The sequence below is a fragment of the Aquarana catesbeiana genome, linkage group LG10 (genome assembly GCF_042186555.1).
Source record: "Aquarana catesbeiana isolate 2022-GZ linkage group LG10, ASM4218655v1, whole genome shotgun sequence".
NCBI lineage: Eukaryota > Metazoa > Chordata > Amphibia > Anura > Ranidae > Aquarana > Aquarana catesbeiana.
In genome coordinates, this window is record NC_133333.1 from 132205074 (window position 1) to 132232481 (window position 27408).

Consider the following 27408-nt stretch of genomic DNA (forward strand, 5'->3'; position numbering starts at 1 on the left):
TAAGGAATAGTGAGCCTGAATCATAAAGGTTGTCAATTGCTGTCAAATACTTCTCCAAATCGAAGTAGATAGGAAAGACTATGTCAAGAAGGGGTAAAAGAGAAAACAAAATGACCTCCACAGCAGGGAAACATAAGGAATTTTGAGAAGAGAGTAGAACTGGAGAGAGATAGAAAAAGGAAAAGAAGGGGAAAGTGGACATTGATAACACCTAGGCCAGGGCTATGAAGCTTGGCATCTAGAGAGAGGTGGACATGGAGGGATAGTCATACTTTATCCATGAAGTTCATACCTTATGAAATTTCTCTTGTTTATCTAAAAGAAAGCATATGATGAGGGAGCCAAACAGATAAAGGAGCTTCATTAAAACTGTCATTTTGATGGCAATCATTTTCCCTATCCATGATAGATGATGATGGGACCAGGAGGAAATCAGGTTTCAGTTTTTGAAAAGTTGGAATGTATTTGACCACGTAAAGACAGTTCATGTTTGCTATGCACTGATTTGCCAGTCAAGTTCACAAATACCACAACTGTACACAATTAAACAAGGCGAATATAATAAAAATAGTAATAAATATAATAATACCGGCAATCATAATAATAAAATGTTTGTAACCAGTCAGTCTTAGTGTACTTTAAAGTACTGTATATATTATATAATTTTTTAGCATGGGGGGGGGTAGATGTTTGTACTAGAAAGGTGGTAATTTTGTTGATGGAGGGGAGATGTGTGTTAGTCACTCCTTACCGCTGCACTTTGTGTTTTATATATTACTGGCCTCTGCACTGTGTGTTACATACTACTAACCTCTGCACAGACACAGTGCATTACATACTACTGACCTCTGCATTGTGCTGTATTTTCTCCTGACCTCTGCACTTTGTGTTACATACTACTGACCCCTAATCTCTGCAATACATGCTACTGACCTCTGAATTCAGCATCACTCATTATTGACCCCTGAACTCTTTAAACCTTCCTTACTTTTTAATGGGGCCTTGCTAGGTTATCTCCTTTAAAAAAAACACCTTGTATTGTGGTGATCTTCGATTTCTTCCATATTGTTCAGGTAGATCTCCATTCTCCACATCTCCAGGGTTAGCCTACCCCAGGTATAAATAATATGATTCACAAGCACATAATGAAACATGTTCATTATATACTCATCTCAATATGCACAGCATAATATACTCAGCACAACATAGAAAGCTCTGTAACAACTTAATTAGCTACTTGAGATAATTAGCATAGCTGCTACACTTCCTACTAGTAGGACATCTTTTAGGACTTAGTCTTGAAAATAAAAGTTTTGTGGTACTCTAATAGGAAGCTGCTCTTTAACAATACAGAATGTTTGCATTACACCTATAGTGCAATTACTGACATTCAACAGAAGATCACTTGTCTAAGAACTAGACAGCTGATTCATGACAGCATCCTATGGTATGGGATTGCTAATGAATAAGAATTGCATGCTAGATTTGTTCTTCTTTCTATTTCATTGTTTGTTAACCATTTTATAAAACTTAGGTAATTGAGCAAAGACATAGTAAAAGAGGAAGTTAGATAGGCAGGCTCTTGACAGGAGATATATAAGCATCTTTGATAACATCACTAGTGTGCCAGGAAACAGAGCACCATCGTCCCAAAGTGGATGTATGGATAAAATACGTGTTCAGTGACAGCCATGCTCCCTTTCATTATAAATAAGGGAACAATTTTACTTGGGTGCGTAGACATTTTTCACAACTATAAATCTTTGTGTTTGAAAACACTGTCCTTAAAATGCTTAGAAGTGCATGTTATCAACCTTTTGATCTCTACAAATGCCAATAGTCTTCTACATTTAAAATATAATTTGTGTATATTGCACTGATTGCAACCAATGGGTTGTGTATGGTCAATTACAGCCAGACTAGATAGAGTAGTAGGTGGATACAAAAGTTATACACCTAAAGTTGTTGCAAATGAAGTGAAGAATAGGAGGACCTGCAAAAGTGCTAGTCACAAAACTTGGAATAAATAACATCTAAAGTCTTTAGAAGGTTTATCGTTTATTTCATGTATTATGGCTGTCAATTTATGGTTTCTGTGCCAAACTGATATACAGATTTCTGTTTAGCAAATGCAATGGAGAACTGCATCGGATTGCAGATTTATAACTGCTTTGAAAAAGGGGACCATTTATTTGTTATCATGGATACTTGATTATTCAGTTATTTGATCCAGCCATTCTGAATACTAAGTTAGGTATCACACAGTTGTAAAATGCATTGAAAGCAGCATGGCTCTTTATTTAAAGACTCAGTCGAAGGATCAGTCTTTGCACACATAAATGGTATTAGCTCCAAATCACTTCCTGTTCTTAGTTAGAAAGCTACAGGGCAGAACAGTGGACATAGAGAGAACATCTTTCTCTGTGGAAACTGGATGACATTGGTGCTGGCAAAGCAGGAAAACCAAACCAACAGTGTATGCAGCCAGCAGCAATAGTGTGTGTGTGCATTAACCTCTACTTGGCCCTCCCGTCAAAAACATATCTATGTGTAGGCATTTATTTAAACGCTGCCTTACCCCTTGAAGTTTTCTTTTTAGTGCTGTAACCTAACATGACAGTAAACAAATTCAAGACTGCAAGCCTGGCCATTTCTGATCCACCCACTCCACCACAGTGATTTCACCTACACCGTGAACTTCTCTATAAAAGCTTTCATTATACTAACAGATTAACTATCATAGAGCACAGTGTAATAAAGGATTCCCTTAAACAGCAGAGCACTTAGAGTATGGCAGCCTACTTAGCTGCAGACAAGCTGTCTCTACTAGTGGAAGAAAACGAAGCGTTCCAATAAGTTTTTCGGCTTGGTTGGAAAAAGAATGGCCCATTCAATGGCACCTCTCTCTAAATGCCCTTTTCCTTGCTCTTAACAGTCCTCTTTCCATAAAATATTTGACTTCATCCAGCCTCGCCTCCTTGGAAAGCGTGAACATCATCAGTGTTTCCGAATTCCACTTTAGCCTTTCTCTGTCACTCTTTTCTCTCCCTCCTTTACATTGCCTTATTTTTTTTACAGCGTGCAGGAATTGCTATGGAGACCTAAGAGAAGTTGAATGTTCTCACATGGCAAAAATGTTTTTTTTTTTTTGGACGCCTCTGCTCTGAATTGCAAAACCCATTCACAGGTCAACCTCGTCCTGCCTAATGATGTCCTCATGGTTCTGTTCTAATAGGTACATTAAATGACTGCTTAAAAGGCATGTCTCTACCAACTAGGTTGACAGAGGGGGATTTAGCTTTACTTTATTCTTTGTCCACAAGGCAGAAACACCTTCTTTTTTTTTTGCTGAGCTACACCAGGCCATTTAAGGTTGCTAATATTCCCTGTGAATGCAGCATGGCTGGTATGACTATTAAATGTGCGGAGCTGGTTCACATAAATCACAACGTTTCTGCATCATTATTGGTCCAATTCTTCTATATAGCCCTAAATTCTAAGTTCAGTGCTCATAATCTTTCAGTGGACAATAATCACTTTATTAGACATCTAAAGTGAAAAACATATCACCGTCTACTACCGCTAGCAGAACTTTTTGATGGATCATTGAGCTGACATTGTAGCATGTACCTTGCAAACCAGTTGACCATGTCCAATAATTACATAAAACATGGTCAGGAATTTTGTTGATCACGGGGAAGAACTGAAAGATCGCTGCTAACACCTGCCATTAGTACATGTCTGTACCCCTTAGCTCCTGACCACACATACAAAAAAGTGTTCCTGCGGAGGCTTCATGTGGAATGTTCTTTTTGATTAGTTGACTTAACTGCACACTATGGGTTCAGTGGAAGGATATGCCTGTGCCTGGTCAAAGCACATCTCGAACACCTGATGGGACTTACCCATAGACATGGGAAGAACTGGCAGTAAATAGCATTCAGTGTTTCGAGTTTGCTAAGCTGCTTACAATTGAAAGATTAACCATAGCTCCTGAAAAGTAATAAAGCACAAATTCTTGCATACAGAGAAAGCTAAACTACATTTATATTTATTACAACACTTTCATAAAGTGTGATAATAAAGTTAATAGAAAAACAGTGCAGGATAAGTAAAGACTACAGTGACCTACGCAGTTTTTTTTTAAATAGGTCTCACTGAGTTTGAGCAGACCACAGGAGATCACAGTGACCAACAGATAATCTAAGCAGACCAGTTTTTTATTTACCAGAACTGTCAATTGTGGTCATATATAACGAAAACCTTAGCCAGTGTGAATATAATATACCTTGTAGAAGCTCTGTTACTATAGGGAGCAGAGATGGGAACTCTAGAAATAGAAAATTATGCAGGAAGGCAGTGGATGCTGCACGTAGGGTTGCCACCTCATCCCTTTAAAACCAAATGCATATTAATTACACAGGTTCTGCGACTGCTTAAGGTGGTAACTAAATTCACTTAGTACCTTATCTGCATTAAATTAGCCACAGAACCTGTGTAATTAATATGTGTTCAATTTTTAAGGAATGAGGTGGCAACCCTATGCTGCAGCCCAACTGTGCCAAAACATATCCTGTTAGTTCTGAATACAACCTCACTTTTACAATACACATTTATTATTTAATATTTCCCTTTGTTTGGAGTCCTCTTGTATGGTTGTCTTCAAAAGATATATATAGATATATCTATATATATCTATATATATGATAGCCTCACATAACTGTTAAATTACAGTGTTGTGACCCCACACAGTGATCTGTACTGTAATCCTGACAAGTAGGGCCGCCTAACTGCCTGTCATCCCATTACTGAGACCACACACAGCCTGAATATGCATCTGTATCCCGGCCTTATACACCTCCCTGCCGTGCCAAGACTCAGCCTCTGCTGCTCACAGACAACACACTAGGCCTTTGTTGAGTGGCATAGATTTCAAATTACAGTACATTAAATCTTCTTATGCCAGCCCAAGAAAACAAGTTTTCATGCTTGTGCATTTGTATTAATATTAATGGTGTTAGCCCACTGACAGTAAAAACCAAGAGCAAAGTAAATACATGCCAGTGATCCTGACTGAGTACTCTTGAGTGAAGTGCAAAGGCATCTATGATAGACAGATTTAGTAGCACTTAATAGTTACGATGCCCGCCGTCTTTATGAGGCTCCTGGGACAGAGTTAGTGAGTGGCAGGATGTAATGTAGAGGTAACTGCAATTTAATCCTATTAAGTACAGCATGTCAAAATGACAGCGGGCAACCTGAAAAGAATGCATTTTATGCCAGACTTTATCCATTAAGGAGTTTAGTTCTGTCTGTTTTGAGGAGGTTAGTCCAAAATGAGACTTATAATGCTGTACAACTGGCAACATTGCCAACATGACATTGCCAGTAGTATACTGTAGTAGAGTTAAAGTGACACAATTAAATATGCTAGTAAAATAAAATGACACTGAGTAATTTCAGTGGCGGCTGTATTTTTGTTTATTGCATGTAAAACTGCTTAATGACTGCTGGCATCATGAAGACTGCCAATTCTTGGATGTGCAAAAGTAACACATTCTGTCCACTGGTAACATGGTAACAGCACTTTAAAGGGGACCTCCAGTCAGTAAAATATCACTACTTTATTTTTCCATTTTATATGCAGTTATCCCACTGCACATCAGCTGATGCATTGTAACACAACATTGCTGGTGTGAACAGACCCTAAAAATCACAACAAGGACTAAAGTCAAATTGTAGTTAGTTTCTAGAAGCATAGAAACGCCTGCTGTGTTCTTAGATTGGATGCAAGATTTTGGTGCAATAGGAAACAAATGAGGTTTCTGTGCCTTTGTTGTGAGCGTTAAAGAATAATTTCTCCACAATACCTATAGCTACAGAGGCAAATGAGAGCTTTTTTGAAGTGCTTTTACTGTATGTTCAGAAGATGTAAATATTTTAGCGTGCTTAGTCTGGACACGGGTTTGCTTTAAGCTGTAGAAGTACGTCAGCCAAAAACTAATAATCATTCTTAGCAGGTGGGTGGAGATTTACACTCACTGCAATTCTGAATGGGTTAGGGGCCACAGCTGGAACACATTACCTCACGTGGACTGATTTTAATGCAGAAGAAGCTTCACATGAAGGCTTCTGTTTCTGCTACAAGCCCAAAACATTTTAGATAAGTACTTCATCCTATATGCATTCAGAGACATGAATAAACAGCCATAGCATATTTATGGATAATTCCTATGATATTTCTTGTTTTCCTCTTTTACATCCTAGCTTAGGCAACACTTGAGCCAGGAAGATTATTGACAGCTGTAAGTTAAATAAGACACTCCAGCAGGAGTGATTGGAAACAGGTGGACCCTTGCATGAAAAAAATATAACTACCTGATTGTGCTTTCATTGAGCACCTGCTTATGTAATACTGAGGAACCTGTAGTATGTCTTAAAGTTATCAAAAAAATATGCATGATTAGACATGGAAGATAAGGGGCAAGAGCATTAGCTTTATTATTACATCTGGATGGGGGTAGCTGTGAGGAGCTGACAGTGTTGTTCGGGTCCAGGGTAACCTGTCTTTAGACCATTTGCAGTACTGCTGGAACCCATTTCCACACTAGTACCATTGGATGATCACTTAAAATCCTTCCCTTGTGCTAATAGGAAAACCGTGCTTATCTATGTATCTAATTCAATATTTATTTATAAAGAATATTCCTATGCAGTGATACTGAGCAGACTCCTGATAATGATTGTTGCCAACTTTATAACTAATAAATGTAAATGACAAATAGTTACTGTGTATGTGGTGTTGTCAGAAATACTAAGGGCAGCATACTGGGAACCACGTGCAAGTGGAAGGAAACTGTATATCTTGCCTGTGTACAATATATGAATAGTTGGCTCCCTTCCAATGTTTAAGTATGATTTAAAAAGCCAAGAGGGGAATCACTGATGTTTATAGCAGGTTCAGATTAGTCTTTGGATTTACTAGGGCAGTTTAGGCAAACAAAGCTGATATTAAAAGCTTGATTGATTTTCTAAAAAAAAAAAACGATGCAAATAATTGGCATTAATAAAATGATGGTGAATAAAAAAAGAAGGCATTGAATAACTGGAACAGTACTGTCATGAAGGGTAACATGGCCTTAGGGCATTCTATGGCATCTCCCTCGTTGGTTGCACAATCGATGTACTGTATATTTTATTAAAATTTGCAAAACAAAACAGTTTTTTAACTATAATGTGGTGTAATGTTATAATTTTCAATGTGGTGTCATTCAAAGGATTCACATGAACACCAGCACTCTTATACTACAACAAATGACTATAAAATAACATACAATAAGTACTACAAAAACTAAAAGTTATAACAGAAAATACTACAAGTAAAACCAGGGTCCTGTACAGAAATAATAATATATTTGGTATTGTTTTGCTAAGGCAAATTGTCAGGACCTAGATCACCTGCTGGTGGCACAATGATTCCCACAGTGGAAGGGTATAGTTTCGGTGGCCACCAGCACGTGTCTCTCAGTAGCCAGCTGATCCCAGTAATCAGTCTCCTGACCTTGATCCTGATTCCTGCCCTGATTCTGTTCCAGTATCTGCACCCTGTACCCTGCTACGTCATATCTGCTGCCCTTGTTCATGATCCCAGTTCTGACCTTCTTGATCAATCACTTTGTATCTCCTGTCTTACCCTGTTTATCAGTGTTCCCCTTTTGTACATATTGTAATACAGTTAGGTTGTTAGTTATGTATTTTGTCACTTTGTTTACAGTTTCATTATTAATAAATCTTGCTTTAATCATACACAGTCTGGTTTCAGTTTCCTAAGTACAGCTACATTGAACTGGTCACCCCTGCTGTTACTGGATACCAGCACTCGATATCCCATACACAGATACTATCAAATAAATAAGCATGCTTTCCATGCCAACTAAATTGCTTATGTTTTTTGACGAATGATTATGTCTATGGAAGTTGATGATTCCAGCATTTTGCATTGCAATGGATAAGGACATATGAATACTGTAACACCTGAGAGAAGTTATACCCTAACATTCTGATGGTCTTAGCATTAGGAGGAACTCAAATAGGTTCATGGTTGAGGTCATGAACAAAGTATTTGAAAGTTTTGAACAGCTGTGATTAAAGTGGACTTTTCACATAAATGTAAACATAATTGTTTTTTTTTTCTTGAAAATTAGTTAGAACCCCAAACAGTATATATTTTTTTAAGCAGAGGCCCTAGAGAATAAAACGGTGGGTGTTGCAATTTTTTATGCCACACAGTATTCAAGCAGAGGTTTTCCAAATGTTTTCCAAATGCAATTTTTTTTTGGAATAAATACACTTTAATGGATTTTAATGCTCAAAACACAATATAATACCCAATTGTTTGGCGTTTATTAAACACTGGATCTCTACTCTGCCCTTAAGCATCTGATCAAACTGAGATCAGTTTGATCAGATGCTTTCATGGGCCAGTAACGGCCTGTTTACATTAGACCGAAACCGTAAGTGACAAAATACTCATCACTTCCGGTTTCTTAGACCATAGAGATGATCGGGGAAGTTCTGATCCTCAGTCATCTCTATGGTAAGTCGTCTTGCTCCCCAGTGGGACAGAAGAGCCCAGGAAGGCGTCACATATCAAAGTGATCCAGCTGCTCTGATCACTTTTACTTTATTCAGCACTGCCAGCTGAAAAGATTGATACCGGGGTCATGACTGCAGCTACAGTCATGGCCCCGGTATAATCACTGAAACCCAATGGACATCCATTTGAGGGAAGTAGTTAAAGTTCACCTCTACCTAGAATGGTTCAGCTTTGGGGTGATTCCTCTGCAGATTTCTTCTTTCTCTCAGAGATTTCACTAGCAAGATTTTCCTGCAGGAGTTTCTGTATAAACTGTTTTTCTGTATTGCTGACATTTATACCTTCCCACTGTTTTTAGGTAGACATGGGGCTCTCTGAAATGGGCATTTTTCAGACCTATTCAGAACCAATGATTTTTTGTAAACTAGCAGAAGAAGGACACAAACACAAAGTGGCATCAAACATACATATTGTGTAAGCTAGGCCTAGGAGAATCTGTGGAAGAACATTTCAGCGATTTAAAATTTCTCAGAATCCCTTCTGACCAAAGGCTTATTCAGGCTTTGTATGCTATAGTGCTAATAAGGGTCAGACTGCAGAATGCACCAGCTATTTTTTGTCCCAAGGTAAATGCTAAATTGTCAGCTGTCTATCCGTGGGAGGAAAGGGTCAGGAAAAAGCGTGGTTGAATAAATACAACAAGAGTAGTGGATGTGATGGCCGGAATAACATCACATGAGCTTAATCATTGTTGCATAACTCATCCCAACTGAACAAGACACAAATAAATAAATAAATGAATGAAAAAAAAAAGATATTGCATTTGTTTCCTGTTACTGATGTGGCAGCTGAGCTTGAGTATTCTGCCAAAGTTGCCAGGAAAATACGTCATCAAGAGGAAGGGGGGGGGGGTGTAGCTAAGAACAAAGCTTTACAAAAGACTGTTCATTCATACATGTTTCTATTATTCCCATAGTTGTGCAAAAGCTTTTTGGCACAACTGGGCAGATAATCATTTGCTCTTTTGGTTTGGAGGACAATTCAGGAAAGAATATGCTATTTTTGTATGATGCAGTGATGAAACACAGGGAGGATAGACAACAGCTCTAATGTACAGCATTTTATTCTATTTTAATCTTTGATTTATATTTGACTTTTATATCTAAAAACATTTGGATTATTTATTCTTTAAATTTGGTAAGATGCAACATATTTTCATAATTTGCACATAACATATTTTGTTTCTAACTGAGACAGCCATCCGAATTGTAAAAATGCACTCAGAACTGAATGGTCCTCAGTTGCATTACTCCATGTGTCATTTGTGCACATAAAGTACCTTCTAGTGACCTTCTTTAGTTGATTACTATAGTTGTTACTACAAATATATTCTGTGGCTTAGTGGTTAGCCCTGTGGTCTTACATTTCTGGGGTCATGGGTTCACTTTTCACTAGAGCTCTGTCTGCATGGAGGTTGTATGCTTCCCTGTGTTTGCATGTGCGAAGCTGTGGTCTCAGTCCAAGAACATACAGAAAAGTTGACTAGCTTTTAACCCAATTCCATGTAAGTGTCTATATAATTCCAACTCTGTCTATATAACTGATACAGGTATTTTATTGCTAGGGAAGGAACAGAATGGTTTCACAAACTCTGTAAAGTCTTACATAACATTTTAATAACTAAAATTTTAATAACTAAGTAATAGAATTGTAAATAATGCCAGTGTACTACAGTATATTTATTGTCAGAGGCATCTGTGTGCATGTTACCATTTCAACACCACAAGGATGTCATAACAACATACTGGATTCCACCAGTCTCTGGGACCTCCAAGTATTAATATTGATGAGACTGTCCGGACATGACTTTATACAATACTATATCCCACAATAGCACTGAATGGTGTAGAAATAATAGAGGGGTACAGTCAACAATACGTATATGTTTATACATCTTCCTAGTTAACATTTCTTCATAATGCCTTGTCATGGACATAGAAAAAAAGAATACTGGGTGCTAGTATTCTGGATAGCCATTTAGTCTTCTCCTACAAATGTAGCATCGAAAGCCAAAATTCCTCACTTTTTCATGGACGGCAAACAAACAAGCACCCTCATCAGGACCAGCCTGGAAATATTGGGGTGGATTTAGGCAAATAGGTTGGTTACTTTGCAAGAGAAGTTGCACTGTACAAGGGAATTTTCCTCAGAGCTTAGTGAATGAGGTAAAATCGTACTTTGCAAAGCAAACCCAATCATGTGTAAGGGAAAAAATGCATTGGGCTTGCACAAGATTGGATGATGAAAGTCAGCAGAGCTTCACCTCATTCACTAAGCTCTGGGAATAATTGCTTTGCAAATTACAACTTCCTTTTTACAGTAAACAGTTTTTTTTACCTTTAGTAAATCAACCCCATTCTCTACTAAAAATCAATATTTAGAAATGATCCAGTATCAGTCAGGATACAAATTGTCATAAACAAGTGTTTATTTAATGCTAGACATTCTTTAATACAACTAAAGGCCATGGTGACTTAAAGTACTCCTTTCATCTTCAACACAAGTACATGTGAATGTATTTGCTATTTTAGAAGAACTGGCTTAGTTTGGCAGTTTAGAGAAAATGTGCCCTTTTTAGTCTGCAATTAAAATTTATCATGTTCCATACTTATAAGATTTTCTACATCCTCGGTGTTCCCCAGAATGTAGAAGGAAAGTTGCAATCTGGGTGGATGACAGCCAACATTCTGTTACCCAGCTGTTCTAGACCACTTAAATAAACAGCATGGCCCACACACCTCCTTCTCTTTTAATTAGGTGGCATGTTTATAACAGTGGTTATGGCACAGGTCCCTTATTAGTTAGACCCGACCAAGTGAGACTTTAAATCTGACATGGTTCTTTTATCATGTTACTTGCCCACAATATATCCGGTGGCTTTCCATTGGCTTGTACCAGAATATTTCAAAATTAATTTGCCCTTGCCATTATGAGAAAATATGTAATGAAAATATATTTGGTAATGTTATTTTTTCTAGTGCAGATCAAGGCATGGCTAGATCTGGGATTCCATGGTTCTAGGCTATTTATACAGCTTTTTCCTGATGATAACTGTATATATTGGACAACTAACAATGCTTAGATGAGAGTTGTTTCAGTGAAGATCCTGGTGGTATACATAAACCTGTGTAATGGGAACTAGTAATATGACTTTGGAATTAGACCATATAGACATAAAATGTCTAGTTAGTCTAATTGAAAGGTAACTGAACATGCAGATTTGTCAGAAGGTATGTCAGCATTGTTATGACTTCAAATCCCTTGTCAATGTTTTATTCCTATACTGCATGGAATATTAAAATAAAAAACAGCTTGAAAAAGTATAATAATAACTATGTGCGTATTTACTTTCTGCTAAAAACTGTATTTTTTTGCAGGCTGTTTGTATCAGATAGCTCTAGCTATTATGAGTGTGTGTGAAGGAGTATGGGCACTTCCTCTCCCAAAGCCAAAACCTACAGATCCCAAATCAGAATTTGACAGCATCCTCCACATGGCCAAACATCTGCTAAGCGACACCAAGCATCTCTACACCAACTTTGTAAGTACTTAATCATAACATAATTGGGTTTTCATTGCAAGTAACTTTCACTGCCCTCATTAAACTGGTAAAGGGGTCGTTAGGACCTCATACCCCTTTTATCAAGGCAATAAAAAGCTAAATAAAACTCACTTCACTGTTAAAAAAATAAAATGAAAAATAAATCAAAAATCCCTATTGATCACTTAGGATTTTTTTCTTCAGTATTATGATGGACAGCAAAAGCTTCCACGTCTGTAAATTATGACTTATACTCACTGTTTCAAATTGAATGAGACAATTGAGAATGACAGTATGGCATTTAACCATTGGGATTTTCCCAAAAGCCCATGGCCCAGGTGGAATTTTGTTAATCTTCAACTCAAAACTCCCAGCTGCAAACATGGGGGAACTTTGCTCCCCTAAGATTAACCACTTAGCTGTTTTTTACAGCATAGGCAAGCCAACATAGCTTTATAGTTGAAGAGAATTATAGGAGAATTCAATAATGGATAAAAAAATCACTAGCACATATACATGTCAGATTGACTGCACTTGTCACTTATTGTTTTTGTGATTTAGAAAATCAACTCCCCACAGGGCATGTTTGATGGGAAATGGTTGACTGCTAGTAATAACTGCATTGTTTGCTAGGACCAGTATGTCATTTGAACCTACTGGATGTTTGTCTGAGACTGTCTTCTTATTTACAATTGCACCAAACCTTCTGGAACATTAAGCCTTATTTGCAAATGGTGCATCAAAACAAAACACAAATACAGTTAAATACAGTAACTATACAATGAGGGGCATATTTATAAAGCAAAGAATCTCACATTCACCAAAGATTCACTGCAGGTAATTCTTCCGGGTGCATGTCATTTAAATGACAGAGATTGATTCACCATCAGTGAATGTTTGGTTAAGGCCACCTTCACTGCTTTATAAATATACCCCTCAGTTGTGATTTGCCTAAAGTTCTCTTTTTATGGTTCATTGGGAACTTGGCTAGGTAGACTCTGCAGTGAAAACAACTAAAGCATCCCTTCAGAATTATACATAGATCCTGTGGTGAAAAGAACCTCTATATGGTACTGTTCAAGGCAGAAATCTTAAAAACCGTCTTTCTTTTCAATGCTGAAGGCGGTTAAACAGATAACTATTCCTGGAGAGCCAGATGTGGCTTTTTAGAACATAAGGCGTATTCTGTGCTATGTGCCTACTCTCCATGCAGTAAGAGTTGTAATTTTACAAAAAGCCCCACTTTAGCCCCGACCTTGCTTAAAGGGCAACTAAGCCTGTAAAGTTCAGATGTTAGAATATGAAGAATATATTTAAACCGTTATGAGGACTACATTTGACATTATTAGTTGTGGTCAATTTTTATCCAACTCCAGCCAGAACTTTTTTTTTTTAGTTTTGGATAGAGTATGCTCCATAGACCAGAAACAGTCCACAATTCAAGACCATTGGAGCACGGGGGTGCTGGACCTGTAATGTGCTGGGAGGATCAGAGGATTGAGTCAGCATATCTTTCTTGTCCTTTCCCCTAGACAAAATGAACAGTTTACCTGTACTATGTAGCACAGCCCCACTGCTTAGGAAAACTTTTTTTTTGCCTGGAGATGCTTTAACTTTCTGCTGCCATCTGTGACCCTTCTCACTTCCTATTTGATGGGAGGGCACAGAGATAAAAATAATCTTCCTACTAGAGTTTGGAAAGATCTAATGCCCCGTACACACGATCGGCCTTTCCGACAACAAAACCGTGGATTTTTGTTCGAAGGTTGTTGGCTCCAATTTGCCTTACATACACACGGTCACACAATGTTGGCCAGCAATTACGAGCGTAGTGACGTACAAGACGTACATGATATCTCCATTACGAATGCTAGTTTTACAAGACCGAACGCTCCGGGCTCGTACTTGATTCCGAACATGCGTGGACTTTTTTCCAACAGACTTGTGTACACATGATCGGACTTTCCGACAACAAACATTTGTTGGAGGAAAATTTGAGAACCTGCTAGCCGACATTTGTTGGCGGAAAGTCCGACAACAAATGTCCGATGGAGCATACACACGGCTGGACTTTCCGCCAACAAGCTCACATCCAACATTTGTTGTCAGAAAATCCGATCGTGTGTATGGGGCATAACTACTGTCTCTGTCCCCACTAAGATTTTTTCCCCCATTTTGTCATTAGACAGAAAATGAAGCAAGGGCATGGACACAGGCAGAACATTTAAAGCCAAATTGAAATCTCACACCTTTTTATCTCTTGGGAATCCTGTACCCTTGCATGGTATGCTCTCATGCTGATTTCATGCAAGGAAATGCAATAAAGTACCTTTTTAAGGTATTATCTGCTGACTTCCCTTGTACTGCAGTGCTCTATGCTGGCGGAGTTGAGTAACAGCCACACCACTAAACACAAACTTCCTCACATAAACATGTACTGCAGAGAAGAGAAGGGGGTGTGCCTGAAAAATATATTGCATTATTCAATGCACTTTGGTCACTAACAGGCAACTGCTGCCATCTAACACTAAGAAAATGGAGGTTGTTAGTACAAAGTCAGTCTTAAAGCATATCTATTTCTGTGACTTCACATGGGCTTTAAAACCTGACACTAACCCTAATCCAACAGATTAACATTACCTATGTTTTGTGCACATTTTAAAATACAGGGTTAATCCTTATTGATAGCATCATGTTATTATAATAATTCTCATTTATTATACACATGTATAAATTGTATCTTTGTTTTTCAGAAAGCAAAATACCCATATGAAGGGGAGCACAAGCTGGAAAGTTTACCGGTGCTGACCATAAATGCTGTGGAGCTGTCTAGTATTCAGGTAACTAAAAACATTTAGAACTGAAATTCACATATAATAAAGACTGGGATTTCTGTGATAGAATAGCTTGTTTGCCTTTACAATACTGGTGTGCAGGCATGTACTGTTTTCATAAAAGTGATCAAAGGCTCTCCTTCAAAAAATGTTTTAGTTTTGGGTAGATTTCATCTTGACAATTTTGTTGTGTTATATTTTCATTTTGTTTTCTACCTAACTATAGTTGTAAATACTTAGCAATATTTGTATTAATCAAGAATGCATTATACCATTCAATTTAGCACACAACCAAGTTAAGCTACCCATAGATGGATTGAAATTCATACAAATGAGCAGGCACCAGACAAATTTTGATCCATCTATGGCCATTCCCACTTGACAGAAGTCGAACTAACAATCACTTTATGTTAAACAAGACTACTGAAAGACTTCTTTTGATCAGTGACTTGCAGTAAATTGGTTGCAGTCGATGATCAGTTTAGGAGTAAGAATACAATGTCCCATCAGGGAGTATTCCTCCATCCACCTCTCATGTGTGGATGGGGGACTTTATTATTTATTAATAAGTCAAGGCACCCTTTTGAAATTATGGACAATCTTGTGGCACCCCATTCTAAAATGTAAAAAACTAAACTAATAGTTTTGCAGCAACATCCACACACGTAGGACACCCGACATTACAGGTAATTTATTCCTACAAAGCGGATACATATTTGCACACTACTGACTAGTACTAGTGTGCAAATATGTATTTGCACACTGGTACATACTAGTAATCCAATGTTTCTCTTCTCCTTCAGCTTCTCTCCTTCACTCAGCCAATGTGACCCCGGTGCTGATGGAGAGGGGTGGGAAGGGAAAACAAGTATGTTCTGCAGGCACCTGATGTCCTCCTTATCAACAGATGATGTAATTAATTGATCGGAGGCCAGTAGCTTGCAGGTTGTAATGGTGCACAATGTGGCTTTGTGTAACTAAAAGGCAGGCCTTATCCACCCGCTGGCTTGTATACAATTTTTGGGCAATTTTTAGGTATAATGCCCAAAGTGAAGAAACCTGAAGGTACCCCAGGGTGCCTGGGCACGCTGGCTGAAAAAGGCTGCTATACAGCACCCAATCTACTGCTGTGGTCATTGTTGCATTGTTAGGACTGACTGTCAAAATAACAAAATTTGGATGGAGCCGCTGTTGGAACAAAAATTTTATAGCAGGCTCCTTCATCAAACGTTGATCAAATGATTGACTTTGTCAAAGGGAGCCAGGCTAGCATGGCCACCCACTGAGAGAATTTCAGCTGGTTCCTCAGGAACTGAACAAAATTTGCACACTGTATGGTCAGCCTAAAGATCTCCAGAATGTGGTCCCTACAAAATAGCAGTAGGTGGGTGTGTCCATCCTCTGAGTCATTCAGCTATGTATGCATTTTAATGTGTATGCAACCCGAGATCCTGATATTTAGGTACTTGCATATCTCAGCATTAAGCCAGCTGACTGCAGAGCACAAAACCCATATTCAGCATCTATTAACTAGAAGGAATACACATGAAATATCTATATGCCAGATTTCCTTATTTACCGTACTAAAATAACAAAAAAAACATATTTTGCTTTTAGTTTGAGAAAGAAAAACAAAAATAAAAAACTGCCGTATATGGGAAAACACTATTCATTCCTATTTAGGGGTAATTAAAAAAAACTCCTTAAACCAATTAGATCTTGCAAGCCAGCATAAGTTTGTTAAGCCAGAGTAAAACCAGAATCTTAAATAGTGCACTTAATTGGTGTTAAACATTGCTATATTGTTTTTCCTGCGCGGCGCTCATGTCCCAAAACAGATTAAAATTTAATTTTCTGGCACACAGACCACAAAGAAGCTCATTCAAGTTCTCTTGGATCATATGTGGCTGCTTTTCAAGTGAAAAGTTTTCAGCATTCACAGTTTGCCAAATCAAGACTAGCCAAGCCTCTTTTCCATGTCTTTATAACATGAAGCCATAATCACTACCGTTATCTTTAGCAGAGCAGTTTACTTCCTTTGTTTATGCGATTTCTGCTAAGAATTTGGCTCTGCGATGGTTGAAGTCATAACCCGACTATCTTATAAACAGCACTCGTACATTGGGAAACAGTGATATTTCATGTAAGCCTGTCTGCAGAACTGTGTCATTTACGTCAACAATAAGTTGCGGGTAAATGCTTTTCTCGGATGTTATTTTTTTGGAAGTCATACAAATTATCAGTGTTGTGATCTCATTAATTACCAGCAAATCACAATGCTGGGAAAAAGGACAGTTTGGATACAGATAGTGTTAAATGAGATAGGAGAGGTTATTCTGCAATTATTCACGGAGTGCAAACACAGTTCTATTTTTTGAAGATATTATTACTGTAAAATGATATCATTCTTGGAAGAAAATGACCCTTCCAGATTCAGCTGTGTCACTGGAGTTTGACAGTAATTTGCCATTGGGGGCAACTTGTTTTGCGTAAGTGGATGATGTCACAGGAGCATGAGATATATATTGCGTGGAATATCATGTTCAAGCCCTTGATGTCATCGACAGCTGGAACCTTTTGGAAACAACTTGCAAACAAGGGCCTTCCTGCGCAAATCCTGACCCCAGGAAATCAATGCTTAGCAAACCTCCCACTATTCATAAGCAATGTTCATCCGAGCAAGCAGAGGAGTAGAAATTATTTCCTGTCTCCGCTTACTGTCATCTCCGGGTGTCTGAGGCAAACATGCATCCAAAATCACAACGGGGAAATAGTCAAAACAATACATCCCCAAATCAAAATAAGAGCAAAATCTCCAGTGATGTGAACTTTGCACGGACACGCACAGCTGAACTTGACAGCAAACGCTGTGCATTAGACTGACACCTTGTGGCCATAGTAGTATTACACCCTACAAAGTACAACAGACGTCTTCTTAAAACTGAAGGCATTTCACATGTCTCCGATTTATTCCGCACTTTGAGGAGTTGTGGGCACAGTCATGTACAGCAAAATATATACATCATACATTTGTTTAATAACGCAGTGCAAAGAAGAGCATTGATCTGTGGTAACTCTTGGCAACAGATCACAAAAAAAACAGTAATGAATTATCCAATTGTGTTTATAGAATTGACACCTCAATGACATTCTGAAAATTTCTACCTATGTTCTGTAGGAAGATGCTATACATTCAATAAACACAGTACAAATTGTGTCACAAGGATTGTACAGTATCTTTTAAACTGCAGTAATCAATAGTAAACAGTCAAGCTCCTTTTTAATAAACTAATATTATAATTATTGCTATGAGTTACTGCACTTTAAATGTCATTGCTATTTGCGCTGCTTTATTAAATAAGCCTGGATGATTTTCAGGCCAAATTTTTACTGCAGGATCTGCGGCTAGTTTGTTCTGTGCCATTTTTCCCATATTAGTCTTAGCCATGGAGAAATGCGAACCTTTTTTTTTTTAAATAGGGCCCTGTGCCTTAAGATTTTCCATGCATTTGAGTCAGTTTCTCCCTGGGCCTCGAAACAAGGTAACCCTTGATCTGCCAGCACTTTTCTCATTTCCACCAAATGAATGTATCACTGTGTAGACTTCATTTCCATGCGCGCACTGGAAGCATGGGAATAATTCCCAACTTACTTTAGCAATTTCTAATGTAATAAAAGTGTTCCACACTCTGGCATCTTGGGAATTGGCCTCTCATCAAGGAATGTTTCAAAGCTGATATTAACACCGTTTCTGAAGCTTTCTGCCTTAATGCATAAACATGCAATTGCAGAGTGATTTTTAACCCCTCTTGGTCAGCTAAATATCTGGATTTCATGCCGCAAGTCTAAGGGGTAGCTGCAGCTAAGCAGCTTAATGCATGGCTGAAACATAAACAGACACTATTTTAATTGCAAAAGATTTGTAGAGGGAAAAAACGCTGCACCTATTCATGCTTTACTAAGTATGGTAATGCTGTATATTGCATTGCCAACATTTTGAATACAATTCCAGTGCACCTAAGCAGTGCAGCAGACGTGCAAGTTGCAAATGCATTGAAAGAAAATGCTGTATGTTAAAATATGCATTGTAGGGCATTGGAAGCCCATCCAAATTGTATGGTCTACATCAGGTTTTCTAAACCAGGGTTCCATGGAACCTTAGGGCTCCTCCAGAGGTTGCTAGGGGTTCCTTGAGCAAAGAGCAATTTCTGCCCCTCAGATAAGTTTCCACTGACACCATTAATCTTTTTAGCTATCTGTAAGGGGGTAATTCTTCCCAATGACCACAAGTGTAAGAAGCATTCTTCTCAATGACCATCACACTAATGTATCATGAGTTTTAGATATAGTAATTTTTAGCAGGGGTTCCCCAAGACTGGAATGTTATTTGAAGGGTTCCTCTGTGCTGAAAATGTTGGGAAAGGCTGGTCTACATAAATGCAATCCATCAAAAATCACAAGATACAGCATGTAGGAGAAAAAGTTATGAAACAGAGAACAAAGAAAAACAGAGCAAAAGGGTAGGAAACTTTCAGGTTGCTTATTTGAAATGAAGCAAGCATCTTTTTGCTGTGGGTAACAGCCAGTTTCCTTTGCGCTAGCATTTAATCCCTCTTTGATGTTGCTACACCTCTAGCCTGCTCCAAGTAAGCCCCTTAGAGCCCTTCCCTCTGCCATTCATCAGCTAGCACAGCAGCTCCTTCAGCTCCATGCTAGCTTTAAAAATCTGGCTGGTGGTAGCTGCTTTTATAAAGACAGATTTCAGGTAATTAAACCCACTGAATCAAAAATAGTTTTACAGTGTTGAAAACAAAGCATAAAAATGTATAATTATTTTTACATATCTGCCTGGAGTTGTTCCTTAAGAGAAGTGTTTATGGTAAATCCATGAATGTCGAGGATGCAAAACGTGTTACAATTTTATGACATTGGCATTCACTGAGAACCATAAATTGAAGGAAAGGATGACATAGAGGAGGCAGCTGACCATGGTAAAAGGAAAAAGAGGATATGATGTGATTTGCAGAGTGGTCTGTAGATGTGATAACAGATCAGCAAACCATTAACACGATCCAGCTGCCAACATCTATCCAGCAGAACCATGACGTAGATGGATTATACCAAGCTGTATTTTATAAACAAAGTTAAGACGACATATTCGTTTGTGGAAGAATTTTCCTGTACTGTTGGTTTAAAGGTCTAATAGGGTAAAAGAACAAGTAAATACATTTGGCAGAGATGTTTAGGCTTACAAAGTTATTTTTTCACTCAAAGGAAATTACTAGGTTAATGTGGCCTTTTCCTGTTCAGTGGTTGGAAGAAAAAGATGACTTGACTGTAATAAGTTTTTATTCCCTATGTGTGTTGTGTTATTCAGATTTTCATTCTTTGTGACACAGACATAGGCCATTACATTGTTAGGTTTGTGGTTCTTTATTTATTTTTTTGTAACCAATGTAAATTTTGTTTTTTAGATTCCTGCTGGTCTTACGAAGCTCAGCTCTGAGCTCTTCATATATCAGAAGCATTTTGATTGGTTGAAGAAAGCTGCACATGTTGTTCGCCCCTTGGATCACGAGTTTACCAGCATTCATAATCGCATTGACAAGCTGGTGAAGAAAATTGATACTTTGGTATGCAAATGTTTATTGCTGCCTTCTTTGGTTATGGTTAATACATATGGTTAAAATATCTCATACCTTATATTTTCCTATGTCTAGCTAAGTCGACTCTTGAAAAAGATGCAAGTCATCTCTTTGAACCAATTTCTGTAGCAAAGTAGATAGATGTCTGCTTTTTGGTTGTTTTTCACTGGCTTTCTCAGCATCTGGTATGCAGCACAGTGGGCTCGCAAAACTTCACATTTATTATTGCAAAAAGAACATAATGTATAAAAGATTGGTGAAATGAATATCAGTTGTATAATGCAACTCCTACAGATGCATGCTGAGAAATACAAGATTGAGAGCAGACTCTAAAACGCTAATTTTTTTTTCTAACAGGTCACTGCCTTAAGCTAATATTAGATCATCATAAAGGTCCAAACTGTTAATGTACTGCTTTTCTGCTTAAATAAACATTTAAACCCACATCTCTGCACACTCTGATAAATCTCACAGCACAAAGTGAAACAAAAAACCCAATTACCAAAATCTAACATGTCTCACCCAAATAAAGGGCTTTGTCAGGGTTGAATGAGTGTCACATAATAAAGTGGATAAATGTGTTCAAACACAGACATTTAATGGCAGCTGCCATTTTCTTGCTTTCAAAGGCAAGACAATGGCGGCTACCACTACATGTGTGTTTGTTTGAGCACAATTTTTTTTTTTTTACAAGAGAATGAGCACAATTATTTACTTTATTACGTGACACTTATTCACCCCAGACAAAGCCCTTTATTTGGGTGAAACATGCTGGGTTTTGGGGATTGGAATTGGGTTTTTTTGTTTCACTTTGTGCTTCATTTAACAGCTTGGACCTTTATGATGAGCTCAGGTTAGCTAGAGGCAGTGACTCATAAGAAAAAGTTTTATTGTTTATTCTCAACTTCTCATTTACAAACATGCATGTGTAAGGGTTTCCTTATACAACCTACATTCATCTTACAAATCTTTTGTGCTTCATTTTATTTTTGCAATTATAAAAATGAAGTTTTAGGGCCTGGTGGGCTTTATGTGTGGTGAGACATTCTTGCTCTTGTGTAAAAAAAAAAGTCAGTGTTGATTTCCATAGAGTGGTCTACTTATAATATTATTTTGATAATTCAAGCACATTGTTAAGAGTTTTCATCAATAATCTGCTATAGCTGACAGACACCTAAGGCTAGTAGTTGGTACAAAAGTTGGACTATCAATTCCAGCAAAGCAATGGTTATTAAAGAGCAACCTGTTTCCACATCAGTTTTGGCTAAAAGCAAGAGGAATCTGCGTCTTATTTCCTTATGGATCTACAGACTCTTTACTTTTTGATTAAAGCCATAGTTATATAACCTAATATACAGTGAATTATAACTATCATGCCCCTGAGGCTGTAGTCAAGTCATAGGTCCCCACTACATACCTTAATGTAAGGCTGTAACAAACAAAAGCAACATAAACTGGCCTTTTATCACCAGAACAGGTGTTCCCACTGGAAGATTTACCCTGTTCAACTACAACATTTTGGATTTTCTATTACTTTTTTGTTTCAATGACAGTAGTCAGGACAAGAGAGGGCGAATCACCCCAGTGGTGCACAGACAGCAAAAAACATGTCATTTTTCCTATTATAATCCAACATTGGAACTAATTGCTATTATTATTTCTTGCAGATGACAAGACTTAACATTGCCCGTGCCAGTGACTCACCTCTGCCACAGCTTCCTAACACAACAACCCAGTGGGGGGTTGTACAGACCGGCCATGCAGTTTTCCACCATTTCCACCTCTTCCTGGACTATGCAACTCGTGCCCTTGTACTTATGAAAAATAAGTTGTGAAAAGAACTTTACCATTCATGAACTTCTGCCTCAGGACAAGCCAATGTGCTGCAATAATAACAGGCTGCCTGAAGTAGAGGGGAACTCTGCTTGATTGTTCATGATCTATGGATCTTATGAAACGCAATTGCCTAACTTCTACTGCACCTGATTTTCAGGAATGTGCACGGTGACACTACAAATGTTTTTTTTTTTTTTTTTTATTTACATGTAATATGTTGATCTATAATTCCTATTTATACTGCCAACTATTTATTTATTTATTTATTTCCCAGGTTAATATTTAAATATTTTTTTTAATTTGGATTGGATGTCTGACCTCAATCTAAAGAAGAGTCTTGGCTGGTTTCTTAACAAAATGTTATTATAATTATTATATATTTAAGTAGCGGTGTTATATATTTAAAAAAGGTATTGGCGTTATGGATACTTTTACCTTTAAGTCTTTAAGCATATTGGCTGGCTCCGTTTTTGTGTCCATTGTTGGTCATGTTTTTTTTAGGTTTTTTTTTTTAGCAAAGATTACTAAAACACTAGAAAAATAGAGGAAAGCATTTACATTTTTATACGTCTTCTTCCTTCATGAACATTCCAGCACAACACTGTAATAGAATGCTCACTGTTTATTGGGTAAATGACTTTTATGATCAGGCAAAAATCCTGAAATCTTTCTTTGATTACTTGCATTGACTTCTGTTAGACAGAACTTGTGTTATTCACTATGGTACCGGGATCAAGTAAATGAAACTATGGAACTGAATTATATTCAGTTGCACCTGCCCATAGACATAGGATGGCTATGACTGTTGTTGCCATTTTTGGCTTGCAAGTCTTCTTTCTATGGGTAAAAACAGACACGGTCAACTTTTCTCAGGGAAAAAAATGATTGTACAGTTAAAAACCTAGCGATTTCCCTGTAATAAGTCAGCTGCAGTGCCTAAGAGCAAGCCGATCGTGGCTGCACATCCAACTGCTCTCTAAGGTTTTTGGGCACATTACATTTTTGGATGAGACGTTTTTGTCTCCAGGATGTAAAAACATAAAATGACACAGATAGCATTTATTGCACAGATAGGGGGACGGGGGAGTCTAATCTATAATTTAATTTTAATTGACCTATCACAGCCGTGTCTAAAAAGACATGGCGAGAAGTGGTTAATCTGAATGTATAATACTGAATGTGGGGGATCGATGATATTGCGGTTACCTTCAGCTTTACTCTGTTGGCCCTTTAAATTTTTTCAACAAAGTGCCTCTCAGGTTATCTAAGGAAAAAAAAAAACCCTTGGCACGACTGTAACGCAGTACAGTAAAACATTTCAGACATCATTACATAAATGATTTTCATATACTTTATGCTTGGTTAATGTGCCTGACGTTTGGTTCACAGTCTTTCTATGTTTTTCCTCTTATTTTCTTTCTCCCTCTCACTTGTGGACTGTTCTAAAAGGGTGTGACACACCAAGCAGCCCAGCACTCAATCCTTCCACTTAGAGATGTGCAGAAATATTATGCCTTGTTATAACAAGCTGGCTTTTCTCAGCCAAGCTGTGTGACAGATCCACAATGCCAGGAGAATTTTATGAAGTGCTAGGGACACCTTGTGGCTGTGTGGGTCATTTCACATTTATTCCAAGCGCAGTGTACAAGTGCCTGGAAATGGATAGACATACTGTACCTTTTATTTGAGGATTGTCTTACTACTTAATTTTAAGTTGATTGAACAGACAGCTTTACAACCTAAGCATTTAAAATTATTTGCTGAATTGTTTTTGGTCCTTTAAGCTTTTTTGTATGCTGGCCAACTTAGGGCACATTTTCATTCAAACCAATAAAGGAGACTGGAATAATAATCAATATTGCATTGGAGGGACCAAAAAAGTAGCATTTTTACATATGCAGAGATGATCCATGATGCTGGAAAATATGGTTTGAGAGCCTATCCTCTTCTTCCTACTGTAGGTAGGATTTGCATTACCTTTACTGCATGTATGTCTGGCTGCAAGAACTAAGCACCAGGGACTGGACTCATTCACTTAGCAAAGGGATGCTGTGTCTAGTTTATCCAAACATGTGCAAGACAAACTCCTTTTTTAAAAAAAAATAATTTTCCTGAAAAAAACAAAGATTGCATCATTCTGTCGTGCTAGTTTGCCCGTCTTCAATACCTTGAGTCACTAACCCAGTACAATTATGCAGACAAGGGGTTCTGGATGAAAAAAGTATTGAAGAGGGTCAACATAATAACCAGGCAACCAGCATTTTCAGAAGGCCTGCAGCTGTTTCTTTCTGTAGTTCTACTACACATAATTGGATAATCAAAGAGAACACAACTTCATTTTGCTAAATGAACATTTTTTACTATTTTATTTAATTAACCCCATAAAGTCCACTGGCAACAGTTGGATCTGTCATTTTAATGAATAAAATATTCTGCCACGTCTACCGACCACTGCAGGCTTTTGTTAATACAACCAACAATGTCTGCTGTTCATATAATATATATATATATATATATATATATATATATATATATATATATATATATATATATATTTTTTTTTTTTTTTTATGCACTTGCCAAATAATTTGGGGTTTCCAACACTCCATCCATGTCTCATGTTGGAGACTCTTTGATGTCACATAGTTAAGATGACTTACGGTACATGATGTTAAATCATTTGCATGTTTGAACAGTAACTAACATTTTTTCAATTTTAATGTTTGGTTTTTATGTGTATACATAATGCTAAAAAAATCAATGCAAATTTGGTACATGTCTCTAAGTCATTATAGTGTTTGAATGCAGAATACTGGTATACTGTTCAAGAAGCCTTTGCACACATTTTTTAGTGTCATTTAAATTGTTACTTTTCTGTAATGTTATGTTATTTATAGTGGTAGTTATCTGTTAACCAATTGGAGTTTTGGAACAAGCACCTGTTCTGGGTTTCAATAAGCCTTACTGTAGTGATTTTAATTCTATTCCTATGTATAAAAGCCATAGACATATACAGATGTACAAATGTACAGGTCTTTCATTCGCTAAAAATACTACTTTATTTATTGCAAAAAAAGTTTTTCTGTGCAGTAATTTCATGACAGCCAATGTAATGTTGATTTTAACTAGTTTAGTACAACCCGCAGAAGCTGGTTTTTAATTGGCTGCTGTGGATTTGTGCACACTGTAGCATTAAATAAAGACATCGTCATCATATGATACAGTACCACACTGTATCTAGTTTAGACGATTACGATTTGAAAATGGGTACTATTTTGTCTGTATTTTTTAAACACATAATAATTAATATTTATTTTTATATTCTACTGGCTCAGTTGGTACAATTTTTTTTTTTGGATTTGCATTTGCCTTTTTGAACTAATATTTCATATAAAATTAAGTAAATGATAAAATAAGAGCAGTTTTCTGACACAGCTGATTTTCTGCCTAGTAAACCTGCAGGACAAGTCCAACAATTGTGAGCCTCCTGTAGCTCTATATGGTTACACAGTGCATAATGTGGATTATCTAATTTTCTGGGAATGTATGAATAATTTACATTTGTGACTATTGGGAGAGCTCTTTTATGGAAATTCCTTTTTTTTGTTTTACGTTTACAGGTTCTTTGATGTTGCTGTTTATATAAATTGTGATTGTTGGCAAAAGGTAAAAATGAGACTGTAAGCCACACTACTCAACAACTTGCTTATTCTTTTATTAGCACATGTCACATACCTTGGACAATTCAGGCTAAGCATATGATGGAAAAATGTTTAAAAAGATGTTACCTATAGTAAAAACTGCATGCCAAAATCATCACTAGATAAGAAACTTAGGCAGCTGACATTATATGCAAACTTTGTATTAAAAAGTCGAGATTTGCTCCACCAATATGTAGGCCCTCACGGGTCACGTGGCCAAGCTCAACCAGAAAAATCCAGGATTGTGACAGTTTTCTAGCAGAATCCAAGTTCACAGCATTATCTTATGAAGCTGCTCCTATATACAGGCTGATAGGTGACATGTCAGCATATCTGGTCGTAGTAAAGAACTTAAGACTGGTTGTTTAGTAGTCAATGTCTATCTTTTATATAACACTATATGAGTGTTGATGTGTAAGAAGCGTTGTACATAGGCATTACAGAATGTCTCACTTGTACCAATGATAGAAGCTCTGTGTAAGAAACATACGGGGCTGCTTTAATTTGATCACTTTGAACTCTTTTGTAAATTATTTAATTTATTACATTTTGTAATACCGTTATTTATTATTTGTAAAAAAAAAACAAAAAAAACAACTTTTTTTATATTGGATTGAATAAAATAATTCTTGGAATATTTGCCTTGGTTTATTCAATGTTTCCATCTCTTTCATTAATCCTGCAAATACAAACTGCATTTTTCTTCTGATCGTAACATCTTTCAACCGGCATCTGAACATGACTGAATGAATAAGCATAACCTACCTGCAACAATTTGCATAGTTACACATTTATTTTTGTATTTTATTTTATGGAAGAGATAGCCTTGTGTAAAAATACTTTTTATTTACTGTAACGACACCCCGAGTATGAAAGGGGTTAAAGTCGTTTAGGACATTCCATACCCAAACACAAAGGCAGCTACCGAACACTCCAATCAGCCGAACAAGGAACCCATACAAATAATCCACCCCAAAAACGAGACACAGCTCTGTCTTCAGGTTCCAAGCAGGAATGCATCTTTATTCAAAAAACACATGTTATACAGATCCCACTTCAAAACATTTCCCCCCCACCCTTGGAAAACAGGGCGGGTTAAACTGTCCAATGACAATGGACACACAGGTCAGGTGTGCTTAACTTCTCATCAGTAAACAGTCTTAACAGGGGGGCTGCTGGAGGAATCCCCCCTCCC

The 27408-nt window shown here is 37.4% G+C and overlaps 2 protein-coding genes across 2 annotated transcripts in view; one reads left to right on the forward strand and one right to left on the reverse strand.

Moving 5' to 3' along the window:
• Positions 1 to 23496, reverse strand: part of LOC141110899 (uncharacterized) — a 39357-nt gene extending 15861 nt beyond the window's left edge. Inside the window, exon 1 of the mRNA XM_073602673.1 lies at positions 22381 to 23496. The gene's annotated coding sequence lies outside the window, so the exon portion shown is untranslated. The remainder of the gene's footprint in view (positions 1 to 22380) is intronic.
• The window catches only part of IL11 (interleukin 11), a 33080-nt gene extending 8057 nt beyond the window's left edge, over positions 1 to 25023 (forward strand). Inside the window, exons 2-5 of the mRNA XM_073602674.1 lie at positions 12034 to 12197; positions 14951 to 15037; positions 20506 to 20664; positions 22344 to 25023. Of these exons, the coding sequence (XP_073458775.1) occupies positions 12034 to 12197; positions 14951 to 15037; positions 20506 to 20664; positions 22344 to 22511 (578 nt within the window). The 3' untranslated portion in view covers positions 22512 to 25023. The remainder of the gene's footprint in view (positions 1 to 12033; positions 12198 to 14950; positions 15038 to 20505; positions 20665 to 22343) is intronic.
• The last annotated feature ends 2385 nt before the right edge of the window (positions 25024 to 27408 follow it).